General features: G+C 40.2%; 2 protein-coding genes across 4 annotated transcripts in view; one reads left to right on the forward strand and one right to left on the reverse strand.

Annotated features, from left to right (window-relative positions):
• The window catches only part of LOC120301454 (extracellular matrix protein 2-like), a 44296-nt gene extending 40642 nt beyond the window's left edge, over positions 1-3654 (reverse strand). For 2 of the 3 annotated variants that reach the window (XM_039328747.1, XM_039328748.1), the window contains exon 1: positions 3473-3654. In XM_039328747.1, coding sequence (XP_039184681.1) covers positions 3473-3543 — 71 coding nt within the window. In that variant the 5' untranslated portion in view covers positions 3544-3654. Of the gene's footprint in view, positions 1-968; positions 1141-3472 lie in introns of those variants that run through there. The other variant, XR_005554904.1, reaches the window with a different exon arrangement.
• A 61-nt stretch (positions 3655-3715) lies between these two features.
• HAUS7 (HAUS augmin like complex subunit 7) lies at positions 3716-24597 on the forward strand. The gene is made up of 10 exons (XM_039328703.1): positions 3716-3783; positions 6888-7003; positions 11783-11853; positions 16762-16823; positions 17274-17389; positions 18104-18262; positions 18495-18591; positions 20048-20275; positions 23754-23865; positions 24358-24597. Exons 1-10 carry the CDS (start codon positions 3742-3744, stop codon positions 24420-24422), a joined length of 1068 nt encoding a protein of 355 aa, XP_039184637.1. The 5' UTR covers positions 3716-3741; the 3' UTR covers positions 24423-24597.
• The last annotated feature ends 732 nt before the right edge of the window (positions 24598-25329 follow it).

Below are 25329 nucleotides of genomic sequence, written 5' to 3' on the forward strand. Positions count from 1 at the left end.
AAAAATTAATTAATTTTATTCATTACTCTCATCATATCATCAGCAGAGGCCTATTTATCAGCCCAACGCCTAAATGTACTTTATATTGGAATTTCCGCTTTCCATATAGCTTTTGTCTTGTAAACTCCCCCCCCCCCTTTTTTTTTTTAAAAAGCAGGCAGACAGTTTTGTATATTTTGTTCACTTCCTCTCTAAGCCAAGCCCCTGCAGGCCCTGGTTCAGAAGATAGTGAGGCTGAATGCAGCTTACAGCATATATATATATATATATATATATATATATATATATATATATATATATATATGTGTGTGTGTGTGTGTGTGTGTGTGTGTGTGTGTGTGTGTGTGTGTGTGTGTGTGTGTATGTATGTATATATGTATATATGTATATATATATATATATATATATATATATATATATATATATATATATATATATTAGAGAATGTTGTTTGTGAAAGGCATCCTCTCTTTGGTCAAACTGAGCGCTTGCTAGCTGATTTTTTCCCTTTAGTGACCCTTTGCTTGTCGATTCCTTAGGATCTTGCTCCTCATGGAATTCCTGATTGGCATGCTCCCTTTCTCCCTGCCCCCTTCCATTAATATTCTCTGCCATTCTTTATTTCTGCAGACACTTTTGAGTCACAGGTAACCCTGCCAAGCACTCCGTCTAGACTGAAAGTCATTCCCAAGTTATTTGACTTTTCATTTCCTCTCTACTGCAACTGGGGGGGGGGGCTGGATTCTCCCCTCCCTTCCAGCTTGGTTAGTCCATTATACTACTGCTGCTTCATAGGCACAGGGCTGGCCCCACAATTCACAGGCTGCCCAGCAACAACAATTTAGCCTGGGATATGTGAGATGAAAGCAGTTAAATTAAAAAAGTTGTTTGATGGGGAAAGGGAGTGGGGATGGAAAGGCCCAAGAAAAAAATGGGACATAGGTAAAAGAATCACAATACGTAGGGTGTCAAATGTTTACCAGCTTTTAATAAGAGTCTGATCTCCATTCAGTCTATTGCAAATAGCGGTATTGCTTGCCAATCATACTGGAAAGCATTTCCTGGGACTTTTTGCAGTTACAGGTTTTAGAAAAGGCATTCAACCCCGCTAGGATATTTTGTTGATGACCAGCTGCAACCCTGTTTAAAAAAGAAGGGAAGGAAGAAGTCAAACTATCCTATAAATTAAAGGGGAAAGAGCTGCCTGATCTAACCCCATTGCTATGCTCTTTAAAAGTTTCCTTCCAGTCAAGGAAGATCCTAGAGGCTTTGTGGATGTCTCCATGTAATCTTCTTGGCAAATTGTTCAATTTTCTTGTCATTGCCTTCTTCCATAAATTTTTTGGGCTTCCCAGATTGAAAGTTTGAGGTTTCCTGATTGCCCCCACCCATCCCAGTACAAATTAAGATTAACCCTGCATACATTTCTAAGATAAATCAAGATCATAGTAGTGTTTATTATCTAGGTCAGTGTTTCTCAACCTTGACAATTTTAAGGCATGTGGACTTCAACTCCCAGAATTCCACAGCCAGCATTGCTGGCTGTGGAATTCTGGGAGTTGAAGTCCACATGCCTTAAAATTGTCAAGGTTGAGAAACACTGAGCTAGATCTTTTGTTTAGTATTTATATATAATTGAAAATAGCAAGCTTTGATGTTCATGATTAATTCTAAAACTTTACATTAGTCCCGCCTCTATTCCAGAAGCTTAAAAGTTCAATTACATTTAGGTATAGTAATTATTATTTTAGATTATAGTCTGTTTTTGCATTATTTTATATATCGGTATAAATGTTACTTGCAGATAAAATTATGTAGTTATTTTAAGCCTGTTTATTTATCAAATTTATAGCCCACCATAATCAAGCTACTCTTGGAATTATATAAACATCCTACTAAAAAATAACATTAGTTTTTGAAAAAAATATGTCCTGGCATCTATTTCCTTTTGGAAAGTTAATTTTTGTTTTCATTTCATTGTTGTTAAACTTTCACTTACAATACTTCCACCTCCCTTCTGTATTTACATGAGGCAGCACATGTACAAACAATCATATTAAATGAATTCCCCTATACCAAAGGATACTTCATAGAATTTTTCAAACATTGATGACAACACCAGTCATTTGTTAGGAGAAAGAACAAAATTGATAAGGAATATTTTGGCTGAGTTAAACAGCTTACTACATTAAACTGCTATTTTCTAGTTTGTGGTTCCATTGGGTGACTTCAACAAGACATGGTTTACTTGTACAAACACAGTTCATTCTCACAATTTGATTGCACCTGTCTCTATCTTCTATTTATTTATTTAAAATATTTATATGACAGCCTCCATATAACCAACACTGGCAACTCACACCCAGAAGTAAAAGAAGAACATAAAAATGATAGTAAAACTACAGAACTCAACATATTAAAAACAAAAACCTGGCACCAAGTCATATAGTCTCTTATCCCAGCGCTTGGGGGGAAAGCTAAGTCTTCCAAGCTTTTGGGAAGGCTAGGAGGGTAGAGACCAGCCAAATTTCAGGGTGCAAAGTGTTCCATAAGACAGGGGCTGCCACGGAAAGGCTCTCTTCTTAGATCCCATCAGATGGCAATTTATTTATTTAGCATATGGCAGATGGCAGTACTGTATTTAGAAGGGACTAGGAGCATGCTTATCCTGACTTTAAGTGGTACTTTTCATTTTGAAGAGGAATTCCTACAGTAACTTCCTGAGGGACTTAGTTGTTGCTGAATAAATGCCAAAGTCTGTTTAAGCTTTGCACACCACTTACAGTACTGCATCTTAAATCCGCCATTTAAGAAAGATGTTGAAATTAGATATTATGCTGCACCAGTGTGCTTGATGTGCCCTCTGCTGGGCATTAATGAATCCCATTGCAAGTCAGCAATGTTAGGCCTTCGAAAGGCAATTTTATAATTAAACTACAGATGACAAACAAGCTAAATATATATATATGTATGTATGCATGCATTTCAGGAAAATCTAATCCTTGTCTGTGAAGATATATGTAGAGCACCATATAGAAATCTGAATTTTTTTTTCTGAGTTGCATAATTACAATTTCAAGCAACATTAGCTAGCATGGTCCCGGTAAGGAATGATGACGAATTGTAATTCAGTAATTGGGGGTGCGGTGGGGGGACACTGTAGCTTTGCTGGCTGAGGAATTCTGGGAGTTGAAGTCCACAAGTCTTAAAGTTGCCAAGGTTGAGAACCCCTGCTAGTGGGTCTACTTCTATTGTACAGTTATCAACCCGTTCAGAATAGACACAAACTGTGCGCTTACGAATATAAATGAACCAATTGTTCACTGTTTTCTGTCCTATTTTCTGCGCACACGTTATGTGCGCCGTTATCATCCGGGAACTGGTTTCTCTTGCACGTCTGAATGCATTCTAACAGAAACTGGCCTGGAGAAAATTAGCCTGCAGTCACGAAGGATTCGGCCTCACTTCCTACCTAGGTTTGGTATCCCGCTCTTCTGAGATCCTTAGAAGCTGCCTGCTCTTCTCCAGAACCTCGGATTCCATAATCAAAACAATAACCTCTCAACAAAAGGAGATATTTCCCTTCCAACAGAACTCTGGACCTACTCTCAGCCGCTTCCACTTCGGGGGCGGGAGAGATAAATGTATCCTGTATTCCATTCTTTCCTATTAGCTTCGAGGCTGCCGAGTCGACGAACCAATAAGAGCGGGGTGGGCGGGATCTAGTCCCTGCGCGGGAAGATGGCGGTCAGCGGCGTTATTGCGATCTATGAGCGGCTAAAGGTGGTTTGTTCTTTGGAGAGCGGAGAGGGTGGGCGAGAACTAATTGTTCACGTTGAAGGAATGTGGGGGAGGGCGGGGCGGGAAGGAATATTGCTCCGTGTCATCTCGGTGTGGGGTAAGGCTACCTGCTTTTGGGAGATGCGTACCGGGCAGGAGTCGCCCTCTGTGCAGCCTGTAAAAAAAAATCTGATTATGTCGAGTTACAGGAAAAAGCAAAATGGTACAGATGCAATAAATGTATCTAGGACATGCTTGTGTATTGGTGGTTCTTTAGCGTGATGTGGAGCAATATACCACGAAATACTGCTTATGTGGACCAGTAGTGGGCGCAATTATTTTTGATTGTAGGCATCTTGGTTATGAAAACTGGGTGCTGGTTTAGGTATCATTCTATTCTAAGTTATGACATATGTTGATAATCCATGTGAGATAAAAGAGCTAATTTCTTTGCCTAAGGTACTTATATTACTGTCTTTGGTATATTTATTTGCAATAACTCTTACATTCCACTGAATGTGATGAGATTTGCTTCATAAAAAAACAGGCTTAGAGCCTGATCCTCTGCATATTTTGAGTTTCATTGTACATATAGCATCCTAACAGAGACTTTCTTCTGAATAAAAATATACATAGAAAAGTATTGGAGTTTGGATGTGAAAACTCAGTGTGGCTGCTTATACTTGAAAAAGAGAATAGATGTTGTATGGAGGACATCATGACCTTTCCTAGAATTCTTGAATTTTGATTTAATATAGACTTGCACTTCATCAAAGTTTAAGATTTCTTTAGAAACCTCTGGAACTTTACATACATTTGTAGTATCCTTCCAAATTCTATTTTTTTGTTTATCCTATGCATTCCCTACTACAAGGTTGTGCTTCAGAAAAAATATCTTGCTTCTTTGTATGCATCTATTAGAAAACAACAAAGTACTTCAACTCAGTATAAATAGAATAAAAGAAGGTGACCTCACGTTTCAGAACAGTATATATTTGTTTTCTGAGTTTTTGGATTACTAATGTTGCTACCTTTATAGCCTAACTATATATACTGAAAGATTTCTAATGGTTGTAATACAAATTGAACCCTAGAGAGCAATTCATCTGTCTTTTCAAAATACCTAGGAAGCAAAAATCTGGATGATGTTAAGAAATCTGGCAAACAGATGTGGGGTGAATGCAATACTGTAGGTGTAAACTCATTCCACAAATAGTTAATGGCATTGGAGTAGTGCTGGCAGATTTTAGGCTGAATGACTTCCACATTTATCCATCATGAGTTAACATTAATAAATGTGATGGTGACATGGAAGATCTCCTCTATACCCTACACTTTTTTTTATAAAGAATTACCACACAAATATACATGAGAAACTATATCACTAAGCTTATAGGTTGGAAAGGTTGAAGTCTTAAACCTCTCCTAGAAGCCAGCCAGGTCTTCATAGGTTGGCTTTGCCTTCTGTTCTTTATCACAGTGATTTGTTGGCTCTTGTTGCTGTAAAACAGGGGTCTTCAGACTTGGCCCTTTTATGACTTGTGGATTTCAACTCCCAGAATTCCTCAGCCAGGCATGCTGGCTGAGGAATTCTGGCAGTTGAAGTCCATAAGTCATAAAGGGGCCAAGTTTGAAGACCCCTGCTGTAAAACATATCTTCTGGAAATATCCCACCTGATGTCCTTCCCTTACCTCAAGGACATAGGAGTCCTGTAGCCTTTACTGTAAAGCAGCGGTTCTCAAGCTATAGGTCGCAACCCCATTTGGGGTCGATCGACCATTTCACGGGAGTTGCCAAACAAGGCTGTCCGCCATTTTTTTCCCCTTTTCCGGCGGGTGCCTTACCTCCCTTGGGCTGGGCCAGCTGGTGGCCCAGCCGGTGGTCGGCCTGCTCCGTCTCTGCTGCTTGCCAGCTATGCCTTGGCCAGCGCAGGGGGCAGCACCACGCATGCGCGGCGCTCCCGGGCAGGGAAAGTCTTCGACTTATGACCGATTAGGTAATCCTCGACTTATGACCGGTTTAGTCCTCGACTTACGACCGGTTTAGTCCTCGACTTACGACCGGTTGGGGGTCGCGGCATTAAAAAGGTTGAGAACCATTGTTGTAAAGGGTTTTTTTTTAAAAAAAAAAATTCTATATTGCCACCTTCTGGCAGGATAGAATGGAGACCAAAAGCCCATCCTCTGCCACTCTTTTGGGAGATAGACTAATCTCACTGGAGATAAATAAAATCATTTTTTTAAAAAGAAAAAGTATGTAAAAATCCTTTTTTCAGATTTAATAATCACATGCCAAAACATTCAATGGCGAAGAGTTACAGTATACTGCTAGGCAGCTCTCTAGATGATATTGGTCTGTTCCTTGTTTTACAACCAAGTCAGCTGTGAAGAGGTTCCTGGTTGTGTAAAGCACATAGTTATGATATTGAACATAGAAAGTAAGTAACAGAAACAAAATATTAGGCTTGAATATATAAGTCAAAATAAAAATAAATCTTTTACAATTTTTCCAACTAAACATTTTTATCTATAGTATCAACAATATTCATTTTATATGCCTACCCATTCAACATATGTCTCTGGGAAGCGGATAGAAAGTTTAAAACAATAAAAACTTGAATAAACAGATTTGCCTCTGTCAATTTTTCCTGAACTCTCCCTGCAGATCTCTGAATATTCCAGTCAGTTAATTCTGCCTGTCTCTTTTCTCAGCCTTTGTTCCAAATTTTTGTTCTCATTAAAAACATGTCTAGCAAAAAGCAAGGGATTTGGGAATGATTGCCCCGCTGACATGATTAAAAGTCATGCCTCAGTCAGCTTGAATCCTAATTGAAGCTGAGACATGGCAAACAGCCAATGAATGCAGAATGGAAGGCTTGCCTATACATCTACTATATACATAAGCATTTAAAATTTACAATTCTGCATATGTTTAAACAGTAGAAAATGCAAAGAATTTCCTTTCTTAAAATAGGTCTGTGGGAAAGGAGGGTGAGAAAACTAAATATTTTTTATGGTTGGAAATCCTAGCAGAATTCAAGGAAAAGTTTAGACGGATGCATAGAATGAAAATAAATATTCCTGATTTTATTTTTCATTATCCTCAGGAATTGGGCTGTCCAGCACTAGAGGGTGTCTACCTGTCAGATGTTGAAGACATAGAGAAACTGCTATTCAGCCCTTCATCCCATCGTTTGGACATATTGGAATGGATCTGTGTCAGGTAATGAGTATTACAATTGGAGCCTTATTCCCTGATGCGATAATTCTAACAGTGCTGTCAGAATGTCTTGCGCAGTCTCAGTGAAATCTAAAAATCTGACAGAATCAGCTCAGAAAGGGGGGGGAGAGAAATAGATTTTTTTTCTCCTTCACTTTCTTCTGAAGGCAGAGAAAAAATCTTTATAGCCTGCCTTGTTTAATATCTCCACAAAACCCCTGCATAAGGTTATCCACCAATTCAGAGTCCAGTATCATTAATATATAGAAGATATTCAGTTGTATATCTTGACCCTAGGGCCAGCTGTGCTGACTCAGGAATTCTGGGATTTGAAATCCATGAGTCATAAAAGAGCCGAGGTTGCCTACCCCTGCACCTAGACCACAGGTCGGCAACCTGTGGCTCTGGAGCTGCATGCAGCTCTTTGAGTCTTCCCCTGTGGCTCCCAGCCTCCTCTGCCATTTGCAGAAAGAGACAGAGAGAGGCACTTGCGCTTCCCTGCTTCTCTGTCTGTCTGTCTGTGTGTCAAAGAGAGTGGACTCACGGTGTTCTCCGACAAGCTGAAAAGCTTTTTGGGCGGGGCTCCTCCCTTTGCTACGTCTCTGCAGGAAGCAGGAAGGGCAGGAGAGAGCTAGCTAACCCAGCTATGCTGACTCAGGACTGGGAGTTGGTCCATGAGTCATAAAAGAGCCGAGGTTGCCTACCTCTGAGCTTATTGGAGAACAGCTTGAAGCCAGCTTGCCAGGTGAGCAGAAGATCAGAGGGGGGGGTAGAGAAAGAGAGAGGGAGAGAGAGACACACAGAGAGAGACCCTTTTGACATCTAAAATGAAGATAACACTGCATATATCCTTTTTTACCTTTATGAGATAGATAGATAGATAGATAGATAGATAGATAGATAGATAGATAGATAGATAGATATAGATACACATACATACATACATACATACATACATACATACATACATACAACAAGGTGAACACCAGGAAATATAAACAATGAAGTTTAATAAATAAAACCAAGCTTTCGATGGCCCAAAAGCTGCCATCATCGTCAGGGTATAAACAGGATGCTGGGAGAACTTGCTTATAAATGTAATCGCGTCTGTACATGGCTCCTGGATCTCGTGACAGGTCCCGGCCGATAAAACTTTGCCTCATCTACAGAATCAATTAGCTTATCGTTGCATCTTTTACTTACACGTGAGTTATCACCCACCTCCCCCACTTCCCGTGTTCGTAAGTCAGGAGGGCGTCCCGTGATTCCCCAGGTCGGGGCACACTTCTCGTCCTTGGGTTGGTTCTTATTCTCACATTCTTTGGGGCGCATTTTTACCCCCACCCCTTTGATGTATATGCAGGCTCCCTAAGGTGAAACCTCGCCGCAGGGAAAGTGGAGATAACCACGATATACAAGGGATTTGAATGGAACAGACAAGATATTGACCAGCAGTGAACTGAGCGGCAAAGTATCGTCACTAGCACGGCAAAAAGAAATAGCCCTCATGAATGTAGGGAGAGAGACGTCGGATCGGATGACAAACGAACTGGGATAGCGCATATAGAAGGAGATAAGAGGGTAGATAACATAGAATGGGGCGAGACACCTAAGTTGCGATTGCTAAGGGTGAGGAGGATCGGTCACAACTTAGCTGGGACATGCAGTGGAGCTAGGAGAAAATTGAACAACCCGTACCCCCCTCCTAGTAAAGAGAATTGCACACAAAAAGGTGGGAGGATGGAAATAACTACCACCCAAAAGGGAGGTGAAAGGACCCTACTCAGCCCCAGAGTTAACGATGGAGTTGTGCATAGTAGAGTAGGGAGAGGGGATAAGAAAGAACCACACGCTGACGTAAGAGATACACTTAGAACACAGCACAATCAACTGGGACCGGTGACGCGATCTAGAATCCGGATGCAGGTAGTTAGCGATCGTATATAAGCTTTCTCCCAATGACTGCTTTTAACCCTGACGATGTTGGGAGTGCCCGACGAAAGCTAGGTTTATTAAATATTTTTCTATTTATCCTTTTGGTGATCGTTATTTATTTGTTTTTATAATATATATATATATATATATATATATATATATACATACATGCATATACATATACATACATACATACATACATATATGTTTTCTGAGGTTTTCGCGGGTGTTTGTATGTAGGTCTTTGGTTGTTCGGGTTTTCTCCCGCGTAAAATTTTACGCGGGAGAAAACCTAAACATCCAAAGACCTACACACACACACACACACACACACACACACACACACACACACACACACACTATATATATATATATTATATTATATATATATATATATATATAGTAAAAAAGGATATATGCGGTGTTATCTTCCTTTTAGATATCAAAAGGTTTTTGCGGCTTCCAGTGTTTTGTTTTCGGTGGGAAACGGGTCCAAGTGGCTCTTTGAGTGTTTTGGGCTGCCTACCCCTGGCCTAGGCCATACAAGTGATGTTGTTACAGTCCTGTCTCAATATCCGGGTCTGTTCAGGTCTGAATTGGGAGGAACAGACTCAGGCTCAAGAATGGGTGGCTGTAATTGTTCAGGCTCTCTGGATTGAGATTTTTTCATATGTATTCTATTGAACCCCAGTCAATTTTAGCTTTTTGGTCTGCTGGTTTGTTTTCTTTACAGAGAATTCTTCTCTTTTTTCTCTCTTCATTTTATTATTTCTTACTTTTAAAATATAATATGTCCAGAATCTGGAAGTTTGCTAGCCTCTAAATGCAAATAATAAATTATTCCTTTTGGAAAAACATGACCATAAAGTTGAGGAGGCATTGCATCCAATAAATCTGTAGCCCCTTCTTTGCCATCCCTATTTTTAGCCTTTCCAGTGCTGGGAGGTAAAGGAGAAAGTTTCTGATAGCAGATTTCTTTGCTGATAAAAGAATTCTCTTTGCAGTCTTGGGCAGGACAGGGACTGAAAAATCCTGCAGCTCTTAAGATACTCTGCTAGAGATCATAAGACTGCAATTTTAGCATTTTCTTTTCTTGACAAGCAAGATTAATTTCTTATTAGTAGAAAAAGAAACAGCTCTTGAAACCATTAGTGCTTCTTTCTTTGTGATTCTAAAAGTTAATTATATGATTTGACTTACCCTTATGAGTGATGTTAGTTTCATTTCATACATGTGTCCCATTTCCAGTTCTGATCAAGTGACAAGTGCCCTTTGAAATTTACTTTCCTTTGATTATATATGTTAGCAAAAAGTTAATTAGGAAGTTGTAATAAGTGTGGAGATTAACCATGGCATAAAATCACAAGCTGCAGAAAACATTTTGCTGAAATTAAGAGCAGCTATTCAGAAAGAGTTTACAGTAATTTTCACTTCATTGGGTCCAGCTAGGTGACCGCATCTAGTTAATCCCGACTGAACTTGAAAAGCTATGTGGGTCAGATTTGATTGTTATGTGGATGGGAGATGACTATAGGTTAGACTGGAAAATGGAAAAATTTCTGGGCAATGCCAACCATTTCTATAATATTGTCAAGAAACCTATACCAGTAGTCCTCGGGTTATGAAATTAAAGGGGAGGAGCAGGAAGTTGGAAATCGCAATAATATGAGATCTTTGCTTAATAGAGTCGCTTCAAACCATAAGACTGATGGCAATTCTTTTTGCTAATAATGGCAACCAGAACCACTGAAATTGCTTTCGCTAAGCGATTCGGTCATGTGACATTGTGCTTTATATTGTGCATTGTTTAGTGATGAAAATTCTGATCCAAATTGTCATCTTAAGCTGAGGACTACCTATATGTCAATGTCCATCATTTGAGCCTGATTTGAACAAGATTTTAGCACTATCATATTTGGACAGTGAGGTGCCAAAACCTGGCTTCCTAAACTGGCCAATGGGCTTGATAATCCCAGAAAGATGGGAACATTTTTCCCCCAATCCATATGGTGGAATTGGAAGTGGAAACCTACATAGTCTGTGAGAGGGCCATTTCTGACATCAGCAGCTGTGTTGGACTGGGCCCTTCAATTTGGAAACTGCTGGCAAATATTCATTTTCTCCTGTGTCCTAAACCCAGTATCTCCCAATTTTTGTAAATGAAATAAAGAAGGACTAGAGTTTTGTACCTTGGCTACCTCTTAGCCCATTTATGTGTATTTTTAGATAGTTGATATTTAAAGTCTCTTATGATAAGAAATGGCAAGAAGAGAATATGACAAATAGAGGGGTTTAAATAGTACTAAAGTATTCAAATTATTAAAGAGACAGGATGGCTTTTTTGCCTGGTAGAAATATATAAAATTAAAGGAGATTCTGCCTGCATAAGTTCTCCCTGGATACTGTATGGGTTTATAATGGTTTGATGGGATCCACATTTTTTAAAATCAAATATTTACAGTTTCTCTTCTAGGGATGTTTATAACAATTGCCTGTGTCCCCTTGTTCTGGCCAATCTCACAATCATGGTTGCTTCCTCTGATTGCTCTCTTCATTCTATATTAAGGGTTTCCCCCTTGCTAGATTGAAAATCCACAAATGGGGCCAGATTTTACAGTAACTTGTTTTGAAATCATTATAGGAAATAATCATAATCATTATAAGCAACTATTCAAGAACAGATGTCTTAAATGGTTAGGTATTGCTCTTTGGAAAGGCAGAGGTACTTTGTACTCTTTCACCATCTTTATCTCTGAATAATTCAAATTACTTGCATTTATGAAGAGGTGTGAAGTGTTTACAATATTCTGACAAGGCTCTGAAAGTTTATTTTGCATTTCCTTGCAGCGTGTACCCACCTCTTCGAGAGCAGTTTTCATCTCTCAATAAAGAATCCCAATCAGGTTTAAAGATAAAAGGTACAGTGGTCATATTAAGTGGGTTAATAAATCTATATCATTCTATCAGTTGGGGAAACGGCTGATGTGTTTATGGGTTCTTGGGTTGGGTGTGGGGAGGAGGGCAGAATAGGACTATATATAGACTCAAATTCAAAGTATGCAGGATCAAAGCCTTTTGTCAAAAAGATAAAAAGACTCTGTGACAATGCAGTGCATACTTTTGTATCTGCATATAGCATCACAGTGTGTATAGAAAAGAGATGAAGCTAAATGGGAAATTGCAAAGTGGGAGAGCCAGTTTAGTCTAGTGGACAAAGCAATAGGCTAGAAACCAGGAGACTGTGAGTTCTAGTCCTGCCTTAGACCTGAAAATCAGTTAAGTGATCTTGGGCCAGTCTCTCTATTTCTCAGTTCAACCCACCTCACAATGTTGTTGTGGGGAAAATAGGAGAAAGTATTATGTATATGTCAATGAAGATTTGATAAAATTGCTTAAATGAGCAACAAAATATCTCAGATTAATAAAGTTTGGTCCAGTTGGTATGATTCAACCTTTAGACACCTTTGGCCTGGATGATTGAGTCTTCATTGACATATTGCAATGCATTTTGAGGAGAAACCCCTGAAGTTGGTGTGGCAAGTGTTGGTACTTTCCGACAACTCTCTGCCTAACTAATTTTGCTCTGACTGGTAAAGTTCCTTGGATGAGCAATGAGACATCTCAGATTAGCAAAGTTTGGGTCAGTTGCCATGATTCAACCTTTAGAGTACGTGTTTGCCACCTTGAATTATTGATAAAAATAATAGCAATAACACTTAGACTTATATACCACTTCACAGTGCTTTACAGCCCTCTCTAAGTGATTTTACAGAGTTAGCATATTGCCCCCAACAATCTGGGTCCTCAGTTTACTGACCTCGCAAGGTTGGAAGGCTGAATCAACCTTGAGCCAGTGAGATTCGAACTGCCGAATTGCTGGCAGCCAGCAGTCAGCAGAAGTAGCCTGCAGTACTGCATTCTAACCACTGGCCACCACAGCTCAATGGTTAGACTAGAACAGGGCTTTTCAACCTTTTCACCCATTGTACCACTTTTAGGATATGGAAATATCCGAGTACCACCAGTCGCCTAGCAAGGTGTCAAAAACTTGATGACCAAAAAAAAAAAAAAAGGAAAAAAGTGATAAACTACAGGTAGTCCTTGACTTACAACAGTTCGCTTAGTGACTGTTCGAAGTTATAATGGCACTGAAAAAAGTGCCCCCTAAGGCACAGCCGAGCAAGACACCTGCCTACCCCCCCAGCGGCATTCTTCCTCCTGTCTGAGGTTTTCATTGTGAGCATTTCTGTTGAGGATTGGCAGCGGGGGTGGGGTGGGGTGTTTGTTTTTATTTCCCCCGTCTGCTAGGCGGTTGCAGCAGGTTTTGGTCACTTCACATGACCCTGGGACACTGTGACCGTCATAAATATGAATCCGTCGCCAAGCATCTGAAAGTAAATCACAAGACCCTGGGGATGCTGCAACATTCCAGCTCATCGGCGCTTCTTCTGGGCTCAGCAGAAGCGCCAGGATCAGTGCCGAGCTCCAGCTGGAGCCTGGCGCTGATCCTGGTGCTTCCGGTGAGCCCTGACAGCCCTGCAGCTCCAGCCATCTCTCGCTCAGGCTTGTGCAGTGCTACCACCGGTTCAGCTCATTCCCCTCCCCCGCTACCACTTTTCTAGGATGGTTGCGTACCTGCCAGCTGCCAATGTACCACAGGTGGTAGCCATACTACTGGTTGAAAAGCCCTGGACTAGAAGACTCCCAAAGTCCCTTCCAACTCTGTTATTCTGTTGTTCTGTAAATGGCTGTCCAATGTTCAATTTTGTCCTGTCTAGAAACCATAATTTCGATTACTGCTTATGTTACTTATTTCTATGGAAATTATTAGTAAGATGTATTTCTGCGGGGGAAGGGATCTAAAGTTCCCTCTGAGCTCAAATGGGAAAACTGTTAATTATGTCCTAGACTGCATTTTGTTAGCGTATCCTATAAAATTCCATTTGAACAATTGAAAACCAAGCCTGCATTTCTTTGTCTAGCCATTTCCTAGTTTCTGTTTTTAGAGTTATTAGTATGATTGATTATAGAACCGGGTTTACATATTAGTTAGATTCATCTCTGTCTAATCTTCTAGTTAAACAATCGCATTTGGAGGCTAGATGATAACGGAATAATAAGAATAGTGAGGTCTTGAAAAGTAAATGTCTCCAAAAGAAACAAACTGAATTATCTTCATTAATGCACTTGTTTATTTCATTTCATTCATTTTGTTAACATTGATTTTTACTTTTAACTTGTATATTTTAACCTTGTTGTTAATTTTTGTTTTTAATTGTGCTTTTAGTCATCTGTTTATATAGTTTTATTATGCTATTATAAACCACCCAGAATCACGTAGGTGAGATGAGTGGTACAGAAATGTAATAAGGAAATAAATATAATTTTGCAGCATGCCCTTATAGGTAATATGAAGTCATTGCTTGTAAATAAGTTATGGAGTTGTTCAAAGTAATTAAGAATAATATTGTTTAAGAAACATGTTAACAAAAAAAGAGACACATATTAAGAACAAAGGAAGGATGCTTTTTGCTTCTTAAAATCATCAAGTTAATATAGGGGAATACTGGCAACTTCACTGTTAAAAGAAAAAAGAAAAAGCAACTTTTGTACTGCTAGTTAACATTTGTGGCGTTTCTGTTGGCATATAGATGCACTGCAAATCAATTGCGCGGTTTCCAGGAAATGAGTCACATCTTAGTTGGCATTCCATCAGTCCATGTTTCAATCCACCAAGCTTCCAATATTCCAAGCAAAATCTGAACTTTTGGACCAAAATTCTGATTATTCTGAAGTCCTCTCCTCAATGGGGTCAGAGAACTAAGCCAACGGACATAAACACATCTGTATGAATTACTTTTTAAATCTAAAAGTGTAGGGGTTTTGCCAAGAAACATGGTTTAGGTTTTCAGTCTGTGGCATGTGACTTGGATTAATCCATAATCTTCATAATTTGAGACGCTCCATAAAAATGGATCAAGTCGTAATTTATTATGTTGTCATATTTTCCTTTGTCTAATGCTTGCAAGCTAGAAATCATATTTTAATCCAAGCCTGTCTTCAGCAATTGAAAACAGTCCTTTCTTTTCCCAGGCAGATGTTTTGCTTTTGTGTTTATGAAACTCTTTTTTTAATTTTTTTTTTTTTTTAAAGCTCTCCTCTGCTGGTTCCTCAAAGTTTTTCTGTAATTGAACAAGCTGAGTTCAGTGACTCTTCACAAGACTCGGTTACCAAAATGCCCCATTCTCTCCTGACCTCTACCCAGTTTGTTTGCATCTGTAGTGAGCAAGTTAACGAATGAAGCAAGCGCCATTCAAAAGAGATAATACAGATGTGAGTAAATATGGTGCAGTCTAAAGTCGTGGGGAACACAAAGCTTGAAATCTGCATATCAGGCTGTTTTGTACACAAGAAAGGAACTTCTGTCTCACTACTCTTTAATATTATTGGCTGTCTTTTGGCCAGTGGTGCCTATCAGACCATGTCCCTTTGAATCAGAGGAGCACATCCTGAGGGTCCATGTGGCCCCTGGAATTCTCAGGGACCCTTTAAAAGTTGTGACCAAATTGTGGTATTTCATCTGTTTAATACGAAAGAAAAGGGAGATGAAGAGAGCAGTCATATTAATAGCACTTAATGCAGTACTAGGTGGGGTTTTTTTTGTTCTGAGGCCATCAACTTTTGTGTCTATACGTATAATTCTTGGCCCAAAACTGGTGACATGCATTTAGTCTAAAACAAAATTGTGTTTTTTCCAGTGGGCCCCAAACCGCAGGCAGTGCTTTTTTTTTTATTAAAAAGTTTTTATTTCCCATTTATTCATACAAAATAAAATAAATTCCTAACCATTGGTACCGCCTTGGCAGTGCTTTTTTCCCCCAGTCATTTGTTGCTATCTTGTCTCTTGAATAGGAGACACTGGAAAATGAATTGGGGGACTCTTAATGGGAAAAACAAGTACCCTGACACTGATTCAAACCCCTCTCCAATACTTGACTGTGAGTTTTAGTGTACAAGGAATTGTACAAGAAGTACCAGATGATGATTTATTTTTTTTTGTACAGTTGCCTCTTGAGTGGGCACAAAAAGAATCGGGCATCTCGGCCTGGTATCAAACTTCTCCGTGTCTCTATAAAAATGGATAGCAGGACCAAAGACAAAATTACATGTGCTAGCCAAGTCTTGCACTAATCTGCTGTAAAAAAAAAAAAAAAAATGCTGCTTTCCAGGAAGAGTTTCCCTCCACTCTGGGCCAACGTTTCATTTTTGGCTATGCAATGGTCATTAGGAATTAGGGGAAAGTAAAATGGAATACAATACCTTTGTTTTGTAGGTTTGGTTCAGCTTCCATAGCCCTTCCCAGCCCTGGTCTCATACCTGTCTTCTGCCATCTCCTGGTACCTGAATGGAGCCAATCATGCTGATGTCATTCTACAGATGTAGAAGTGTAAAAACCTATCGAAGTACTGTTGTTGTTTTTTAAAGCTTTGTTAACATTGGAATGTAAGTGTGTATTGTATTAAAATCTCAGGCTCTACTCTCTGTCCTCAAAGCAGAATGAGTAAATCTGGGCTGGAAAGTCATCAGGTGCGTGGGTGATTACGAAAAGAAAAGCAGAGCCACAGAAAGTTGAATTGCCAAATGTTTCATAGGTCTCCCTTTGTATATCTGCGTCCATTTGCAAGTTGGGAAAACTGGGAACGTTTGTAAAAGGGCTTCATGAACTGCATTGTTCATGAGAACTGGAAACTTGTTGTTCTAGAGCAAATATAACTCTGTGGAAAGCCCTGGCACCTGTGTGGCTAAACTTCCTCCTATCCTGACAGGTATGGCGAAGCTAGGATCTGACCTGATGCTTTGTCGAGCTGATGATTTGGATCTCATCGAGGTAAGCACCGGGAAAACATTTGCAAAAGCAGCCTCCTGTCACTTCCATGGCTGTTTTATGTCATTTCCCTTACCTTTCATTGCGGATGTCGGCTCCTTGTTGCCTGCTGTGACGGATATTCTTATATTCTTCTCTTTCCTGCAGTTTAACTGACTAGATACAACAAGCTGTTTCCCTCCCCCCTCCCCCATAGTAACATTTTAACTAATTAAAAGTCCAGGTTATGTGATGAGAAAAGGATTGAAATGAAATGTATGCTGTTTCTCTTTATGGAATTTCCTTTCTAGGCCTTGAACATTTTTTCTTCTATTCTCTTTTAACACGGGGCCTGCTCAGACACTTTATCCTAAATATTAACAGCTGAGCATATCCGAGGGGAAGGCCTGTTTATGTCCCCAGACTGGAAGGGAAGATGCTAAGACTTTGTATGCTTTTTTGTGTCCCCCACAGGGAAAGGCCTGTGTTAAAAGGCAGCTCCACTTCCTGCAACAGCTGGTGGCTGTCATTCCAGCTCAAACTAACCTCATGCTCTCAGACTCTAAATCGGACTCCAGTAGTTATTCCAGGTGAGGGGGAGGATCAAGGTACTCCTCCCCACAATTAGCATTCCCTAAGCTTTGCAGCTCTTGTGTGCTAAAATATATATAGTTAATGTGATGTTGAATATCGCTGCCATTGCTGAGTAGGGCAAAATTGTTACTGTTGGCAAAAGGTATAGAATTCTGCCATTACAATGACATGCTGATTCAGATTTTGGAATGAAATCCGCATGCCATCCTAGATACTTTGTCCTAGAAACGTCCAAAATTGTGGGTCGTATTTTTTTTACTGTGGATTTTGGAGTAAAAATTTGGGATAATTAAGAAAGAGGGAGGGAGGGAGGGAGGGAGAGAGAGAGAGAGAGAGAGAGAGAGAGAAAGAGAGAGAGAGAGAGAGAGAAGGGGAGGTACACAGGAATTAGACGATAATGATGGAATCTTAAAAAACATCTCATTTTATATTACTGGTGCCCAGGCACAGACCCTATGTGTGTAGCTAGAACATACCAACCTGTGTACCCTTTTTTCTGCAATCAGAGCACTTGCTCAGATGGCTGATCTTAAGCAAGAGCTCTGGGGCCATGTTTTATTTCCATCAAATGCATTTGTCTTTTAATGGGAACAGATCATGTCTCTTTGATTTTTAGACCCCTTCTTCCCTTTGTATCAATCCCAATTTTACTTCCTAGGTTAGACTGCCCTGCAGCCTGCATTTTATAATTCCCCAGCATTCTCTTGCAGCACAGAAGAATCTTGCCAAGAAATAGCTAGGAAGAATGAAGAATTCATAAAGCAGGTTTTCTCTAGCCCTGATTTGCAGACAGTGCTAAATCCAGAGTGTCATCCCTGGAGCTCAGATATAAAGCATCTCCTTTTGGATGAAGAAGGACAGCAGAAAAGGTAAGGTTCTTGTGCCTGCTGTTAAGTTATGGGAAGTAGAGAGTCAAGAAGTCCTTCACCTCAGCTTATTGTAGAATTATGGCAGGCCTAGAGGTGTCAAATAGAGGAAAGGACTCCTATAAAAATGAGATCTGCTTTTCCGTTGGACTCCACTCCTTTTCCCCATGGTTTCCTGTCTATCATGATGAAACCATGAACTCTTGCTACCCACTTTCTTGTCTGTATATAAAAGGGTCCTGCTCTCAATGACTTCTCATGAGCAAACTCTCTTGGAGGCTTCAGAGGCGCTGGAGAAGACTGCAGCAGCCTTGGAAAATCTAAGAGCACAGGTAAGCAGTTTGCAAACCTGCTATATCAAACAGGGGGCATATGTTTTACAGTGGGAAAGGTGAGTTGGAAGTGTCTTTCTGAATCCCCTCCAGTTTATTTGTCCCATTACTGCAGTTATGAGCACAGTCTGACATTTCATTTTATTAATTGTATAGGCTCATCATGGAATATTTACAGAAAGGGATACCTGATTTTATGAGACTGACAATCTATCAGTTTTATAACATAGTAATTAATTAAATTGTGTTAGGTAGATGCCTATTAGTAAGTTTTCATATCAAAAAATGTCAAGAAAATAATGTTGAAAAGTTGCTAGTCCCAAGTACTCCTTCCCATGGAAAGACTAGTTAGGGCTAGCAAACTGCATTGCCCTTAATTCTTCTTTCCTTCCCTCTTCTGCCTTGCCTACCACTTTTATTGAGAGCCTCACTGCTCTGGTCCTGTTATTAAAAACAGTGCCTCTACTTTTCCCTTTTTACTATGCAGGTATCGTAGCCATCTGCATCTGCTTGCTATAATGGATACCACGTGTATGTATTTTTTTAATCGCATCAGAGGTATCCTGGCTAAATTGCAGTAAAGAGCTATTTCATTCAATTTTTCATAGGGAGTCAGGAAGGTGATGCTTGGAATTTCAAGACAAGCAGAAGAAGAAGCCAGAAAAGTAGTTTGGTGTAGTGGTGAAGGTGGTGACCTAGAAACCAGGAGACTATGAGTTCAAGTCACATTTTAGGCCTAAAAGCCAGCTGGGTGACTTTGGCCAGTCATTTTTTTCTCAGCCCATCCCCCTTCATAGAGTCGTTGTGGTGAGGAAAATAGGAGGAGAAAGGAATATTAGGTATGTCTGCCACCTTGAGTTATTTATAAAAATAATAAAGGCGGGATATAAATAAAATATAATAAAAATGGTTATTGGCATTAATTGGCTGAGCGCCAAAGAATTGAGGCCTTTGAACTATGGTGCTGGAGAAGACTCCTGCGAGTCCCTTGGACTGCAAGGCATTCAAACTGGTCAGTCCTAGAAGAGATCAACCCCGACTGCTCTTTAGAAGGCCAGATCCTGAAGTTGAAACTCAAATACTTGGCCACCTAATGAGAAGGAAGGACTCACTGGAGAAGGGCCTAATGCTGGGAAAGATTGAGGGCAATAGAAGAACGGGACGACAGAGAATGAGATGGCTGGATGGAGTCACTGAAGCAGTAGGTGAGAACTTAAATGGACTCCAGAAGATGGTAGAGGACAGGAAGACCTGGAGGAACGTTGTCCATGGGGTGGCGATGGGTCGGACACGACTTCACAATTAACAACAACAACAACAATCTGTTTATTACCACTGTTGCATGAATGGATGGCTTTTACTGGATATATCTTATCCTCAAACAGTTATTTCCCTCTTTTCTTCAATTCAGGTCTTTTTCACTGTATTTTTTTTGGGGTGGGGTGGGGGAAAATAGTGTTCTTTCCTCCAGGGGAGTCCGGCTGGTGCCGATCCATCCAACAACAGTGCCACGGCTCTTCAGTCCCTCAAGCTGATAGTTTCTGACTACAGTCAGCTGCTCACAGCCTTTGAACAAGTCTATGAGAATGAGCTGCAGAAGCATTGTGAGCGTCCTGCTCCTAAACTGAGTCCTTGTGGCCCCCTCTTCCAAGCCGTGCACCACAAACTGCTGCTGTGTATGCAGGTGAGCTTGGGGCATGTAAATGGAGGGACAGAATTTGAGAGCCTATATAGAAATTGTGGCAATGTAGAAAAAAATTGTTCTTTGGGTTTTCAGTCATGGCTTCGGGCCTTGTGTTTGGGGAAGTCTGGTAATAAAAATAGAAAATGCTAGTTAGTTTCCTAGCAACCATCCAAAGAGGTTGTGACACTACTCTTTTTCTCTCTGAGTCAGTAAATCTGTATCTGACTGTACCATTTTAGTCTGCAGATATAGCTCCATCCCAGGAAATCTGCAGGTGAGGGGGAAGGCTGGAGAGATGCACAAGATATTTCTTGGTGCCAATTGAAAATAGTCACTTTGGAGCCAATTCAGCTCAGCAGAAGGAACTCTTCTGGGGCTATGGTGGGCCTCTATGTTTGGTCTGGTGACAGAGGAGGAAGAGAATCAATATAGTTTAGGCCAGTGTTGGCGAACCTATGGCATGTGTGCCAGAGGCGGCACTCGGAGCCCTCTCTGTGGGCACACGCACCGTTGCCCCAGCCCCACCTTCTCCCATGGCCCCCTCCTCACCAGCAACCCCTCCCAGAGGAGAGTCGCCCCCAGTCATGGCCCACGCAAAGCACTGCAACCAAGGACATGGTAGCTGAGCAGCGGGGACTAGACTCCGCCCTTGCGCCTCATCACACGCAGATGATGCTGCTGGGCACGGGTGGAGGGCATGGCCGCCATGGCGCTGCTGGGCTGCCTGGGTGATCTGTGGCGGGCCGTGGAGGTGGTGGGTGGCTCAGCAGGCAGGGCGGAGCAGGGACGGGGGTGGGGGGCGGTTTTGGGGCACTCAGTCTCTAAAAGGTTTGCCATCACTGGTTGAGGCTTATTTCCTTTGGGAAATCAAAAAACTATCTTCACAGGTCATCAGATGGCAGCAAAAAGCTACTATTCTAGTCCTAAAACATCCAAATGTCTCAAAAGCAAGCAAATTTGGTTTCCATTTCAAAGGTTTTTCTTTCGTTACATCTTAGTTACCCTAGTTACATTCCTTTTCATCAGAATACCATCTAGTGGAATACTTTACCTGAAACTTCAGAAGAAGATACATTATAGGAAGGCAAGCATAATGTTTTCATCCTTCCTGATGTTAGGCAAATGCACCTGCCTTTTAAGTCTAATATATTTAAATGCACAAATGTCTACCTTTTTCTTAGTTCTACCCTCTTAGCCATTTGCATGGAGTAGTTCCCTTTCCTAAATCTTCCTACTAGCCTTACTCATAGTTTTTTGTTGACGTGTTAAAACAACAATAATTTCAACATTTATTTTTAAGTTAGTCTTTCATACACAGCCAAGTTGTGATTAATGCCAAGTTCAGGCTAATACAATATTCAATTTAGAGCAAATTGTAAATTGATACCAGGTTGCATGTAATCTGAAAATTCAGCTAATATGTGTCTATTGCACACAGTTGCAGTTGGAACTATAGTTAAATCTTTATGTATACAAAATGGAGAAAAAGAAGATTCCATCAGAGGAAAACAATGCAAGCTCAAAAAGAAGAGGCTAATTATTACATTAGGACAAACTTGAAGTAATTGAACCACGTGAAACTGGTCATAGCAATGCCAAAATAGAATGAGATGTTGGAATGCCTGAATCTGTAGTATACAATATTATAACATACACAGGGGAAATAAAAAAGTAAATTGCATCAGCTTTTTGTGGTTTGCAAACATCAACAAGAAGGATAGAAACAGCATCTTTTAACTGTATTCATACTGGCTACAATTGTCAATCCATAGTTCACTAATATGCCTTAACATATAATTTTTATGTTCAAAATTTTTCATTGCCTATTTTGGCTGAGATGGAACTAATCATATTTTCCACAGAAATATCACTTTGAATAACGCTAATTTGAATAATGCAATCATTTCGTAGAATTCATTATCCACACCAATCAAGACCTAGTTGTATTCATAGCTCCAGTTTCAAGTCTATTAGAAATCAATTGCTTATTGACTTTGTGCTTGAGGTGGAAAAAAACAAAACTTCGATTGTGGGTTTTACCAGTTACATAGGTTTGTTATAGAAATGGCTAGTTTATACTATTATGTAAAATAGAAAGTTGAGGTTTGATGCTCTTACTCTATTGCACCAAATAGAATCCAACGTCAACACCTTTTCTTTCTTTTTCCCCTTTTCCCTCCCCTATTTTCACCACTACTTGCTTTCGTATTTTTGTATTTTATATTATAAACTACTAAAAAAACAAAACAATTGCTTATTCACTGAGCATATTTCACAAGGACAGGGTTGATTCATCAGTTTTCCTTTAGTCTAAATATTGGCTCCTTGCGTTCACTGATCACAGAAATTTGTCCTGCTATTTTCTGTACTGATCCATTATTAGATATCAAACTGATCAATGTAATTCAGTTTTTAGCTTTTTTCATCTCCCTTTTTCTCAAAGATGACATGACAGTAAAGATAATATATTGTGTCTGGAAGGGCTGAAACTGGTACAAGACAATTAGTCATTCCCTACCTTAGGAACAGCGTTCCATGTGCCTCAGCGTATAGTCATGCTGGCCACATGACCAGAGAGGTGTCTTCAAGACAACGCTGGTTCCCCCTGCTAAGAAACGGAGATGAGCACCACCCTCTAGACTGCAGGGGTTCTCAACCTTGGCAACTTTAAGACTTGTGGACTTCAACTCCCAGAATTCCTCAGCCAGCTTTGCTGGCTGAGGAATTCTGGGAATTGAAATCCACAAGTCTTAAAGTTGCCAAGGTTGAGAACCCCTGCTCTGGAGAGACAGACTTGACTGGACAGAGGAAACCTTTACTTTTACCTTATGAACAAGTAGGGGCTCAGTTTCATGCTAAATAGCAGTATTCATATTTCTAAATGTTCACATTCAGATGCAATTGTAACAATGGTAGCTGCCTGCACCTGTGTGTTTTACCATCTAGAATAGCTTTCCTTAAACATGACATTTATGACACCTTTGACTTTTGCGACAAAAGTGCTTGACACTTAGAGCCTATCTTTAATAAAAGAAAGAGGGCAAGCGTATGTTCACACAAAGATGAAATGAGGTGTGCAATAAACCAAAAAGTCTGCAGAATACAAGAGGCAGCAGTCAGGTTGCTAAACTCAGGAATTTATTTCTTCCTATGTAAATCTGCCCTCTGGTTTATGGCATACTGAGGGGCCATCAAATAGAAATGTCTTCTAATCCATGAAGCCTATAATATAATGTATTTGTTAGCTTTCTGGTGTTTCTTGGTTTTTTTATTACACAATTGCTCCCTTTTTTGCCTTTTTTTAAAAAAAAAAATCCTTCAGAATGGGCTTTTCACTCCCCTCTTTCCTGCCTCTCTTCATCACAGCTATTGATATCTGGAGCACAAAGTCTTGAACAGTTGGAGATGATAAGATGTCACTAAAGGAGCTGCCTGGTTTGTTTTTTATTCTATTTTTTTTTAATATTTCTGTCTTCAGGAGCTGCAAGGGCTGGCCCAGGTTACAGAAACCTCAGAATGTATTATGGAGACAGTACAGTGTCGGCATGAACAGAAGCTGTTCTGGAATGGAAGCACTATAGCCACATTAGGTAAGCCTTGGGTCTTCTGTGGCCTGCTCTTTCCTATAAATGTCAGCTCCTCTTCCTATACTCTTTGTGAAACTCTCTTTCTGATGCCCCTTTGTGTGTGCAGGGAGGTTGGGGGGAGAGGTATTTTCTTTAGGGAGTGAAATTTGGGGAAGGTACCATGGCCAGCTAGGAGAGAAGGACATGTAAAGTGTAGAGAGAATTGGCGGGAGCATTTTGATGAAGAGATAGAGCAGGGGTAGGCAACCTTGGCTCTTTTATGACTCGTGGACTTCAACTCCCAGAATTCCTGAGCCAGCCATGCTGAGGGGAAAGGGAGAGGTTTCCAAGCTGAGCCATGCTGGCTCAGGAATTCTGGGAGTTGAAGTCCACGAGTCATAAAAGAGCCAAGGTTGCCTACCCCTGAGATAGAGCCATCACTTCAACAGAGCCTGAAAGACTGTTAGGCCTCCCAAGCACCTTTCCCTCTAGCAAGCTGATCTTTTACTTTTTCAGCCTCAAAGCTTGAAGAACTGCAGAAGAAATACAAGGCCATCTTCAAAGACTCTCAGGGATCCTGAAGATGAAAGGGCTGCAAATTGTAGGTTATTACTGGATGAAGGAAAAATGTCCCTTCTTGAGATGTAAATGAGAACCTGAGGTGTTTTTTTTTTCCAAATGTAAATATATTTTCTGAAGTCTTCTTTGAAAATTTAGAAAATAAAGTCTGTCCTTTAGGATGAATATTCTCACTCACCTTCTTGGTTGTTGTTGTTTTTTCCTTAAACTTATTGAATTCTCTTTCTAGTTTCCAAATCGCAATAGTTGGATCAAAAAGGCACTTCTCCCTTTTTTGTATATTTGCATCCCTATATCTAGTATCTTGTGGATGAGGCTTTTACCACTACCCCTTTAAACTACATGCCAGATTATTTCCGTATGGCGTCCCTTTTTGCCAAATCCCTTGAAAGACAATTTCTAGAATTCCCAATCTGATCTAAAGAGATCATTACCTCCTAATGGTTTGATTTGTTGAGACCTTTGCAGGATTAAAACAGTGCAGTTAATGGATTGAAAAGCATTTCAAATGCCCTAGAGAATTTTCCTGCTTCTGGAGTATAATTCTGTTGAAACTCCAGTTGAACTGTAGAATAGGGAGATTACTTGGACAATTGACATAATTGCTCCTAATTGCCTTCTTTTGGATGGATAAGCAGACTCCCTTGGTTTTCTATGATCTTAGAGCAATGAAGCATTTGGGTAAATGACCTGAAGACTGGTGAATATCATGGGGCCAATGTGATCAAACACAGAGCTCATTTTAGTGTGAGAAGACAATAAACTGTTCCTCTATTCTTTTTCCCTCCTGTCAATATATCAGGCTAGTGACATTGTTCTAGGTGATTAAAAGGCTATAAATTGCAGAAAGCCTCTGAAATTTTGATCAATTTGCCATACTTCATGTTCATAAAGTTGCTTACATTTTCA

The sequence above is a fragment of the Crotalus tigris genome, unplaced genomic scaffold, assembly GCF_016545835.1.
Source record: "Crotalus tigris isolate CLP2741 ecotype Arizona unplaced genomic scaffold, ASM1654583v1 scf7180000024383.4638030, whole genome shotgun sequence".
Lineage (NCBI taxonomy): Eukaryota > Metazoa > Chordata > Lepidosauria > Squamata > Viperidae > Crotalus > Crotalus tigris.

Coding starts and splice junctions, on each gene's coding strand:
- HAUS7 (XM_039328703.1), top strand. CDS start 3,742: ATGGCGGTCAGCGGCGTTATTGCGATCTATGAGCGGCTAAAG. Junction 16,824..17,273: donor ATGATTTGGATCTCATCGAG/GTAAGCACCGGG, acceptor TGTCCCCCACAG/GGAAAGGCCTGTGTTAAAAG. Junction 17,390..18,103: donor GACTCCAGTAGTTATTCCAG/GTGAGGGGGAGG, acceptor ATTCTCTTGCAG/CACAGAAGAATCTTGCCAAG.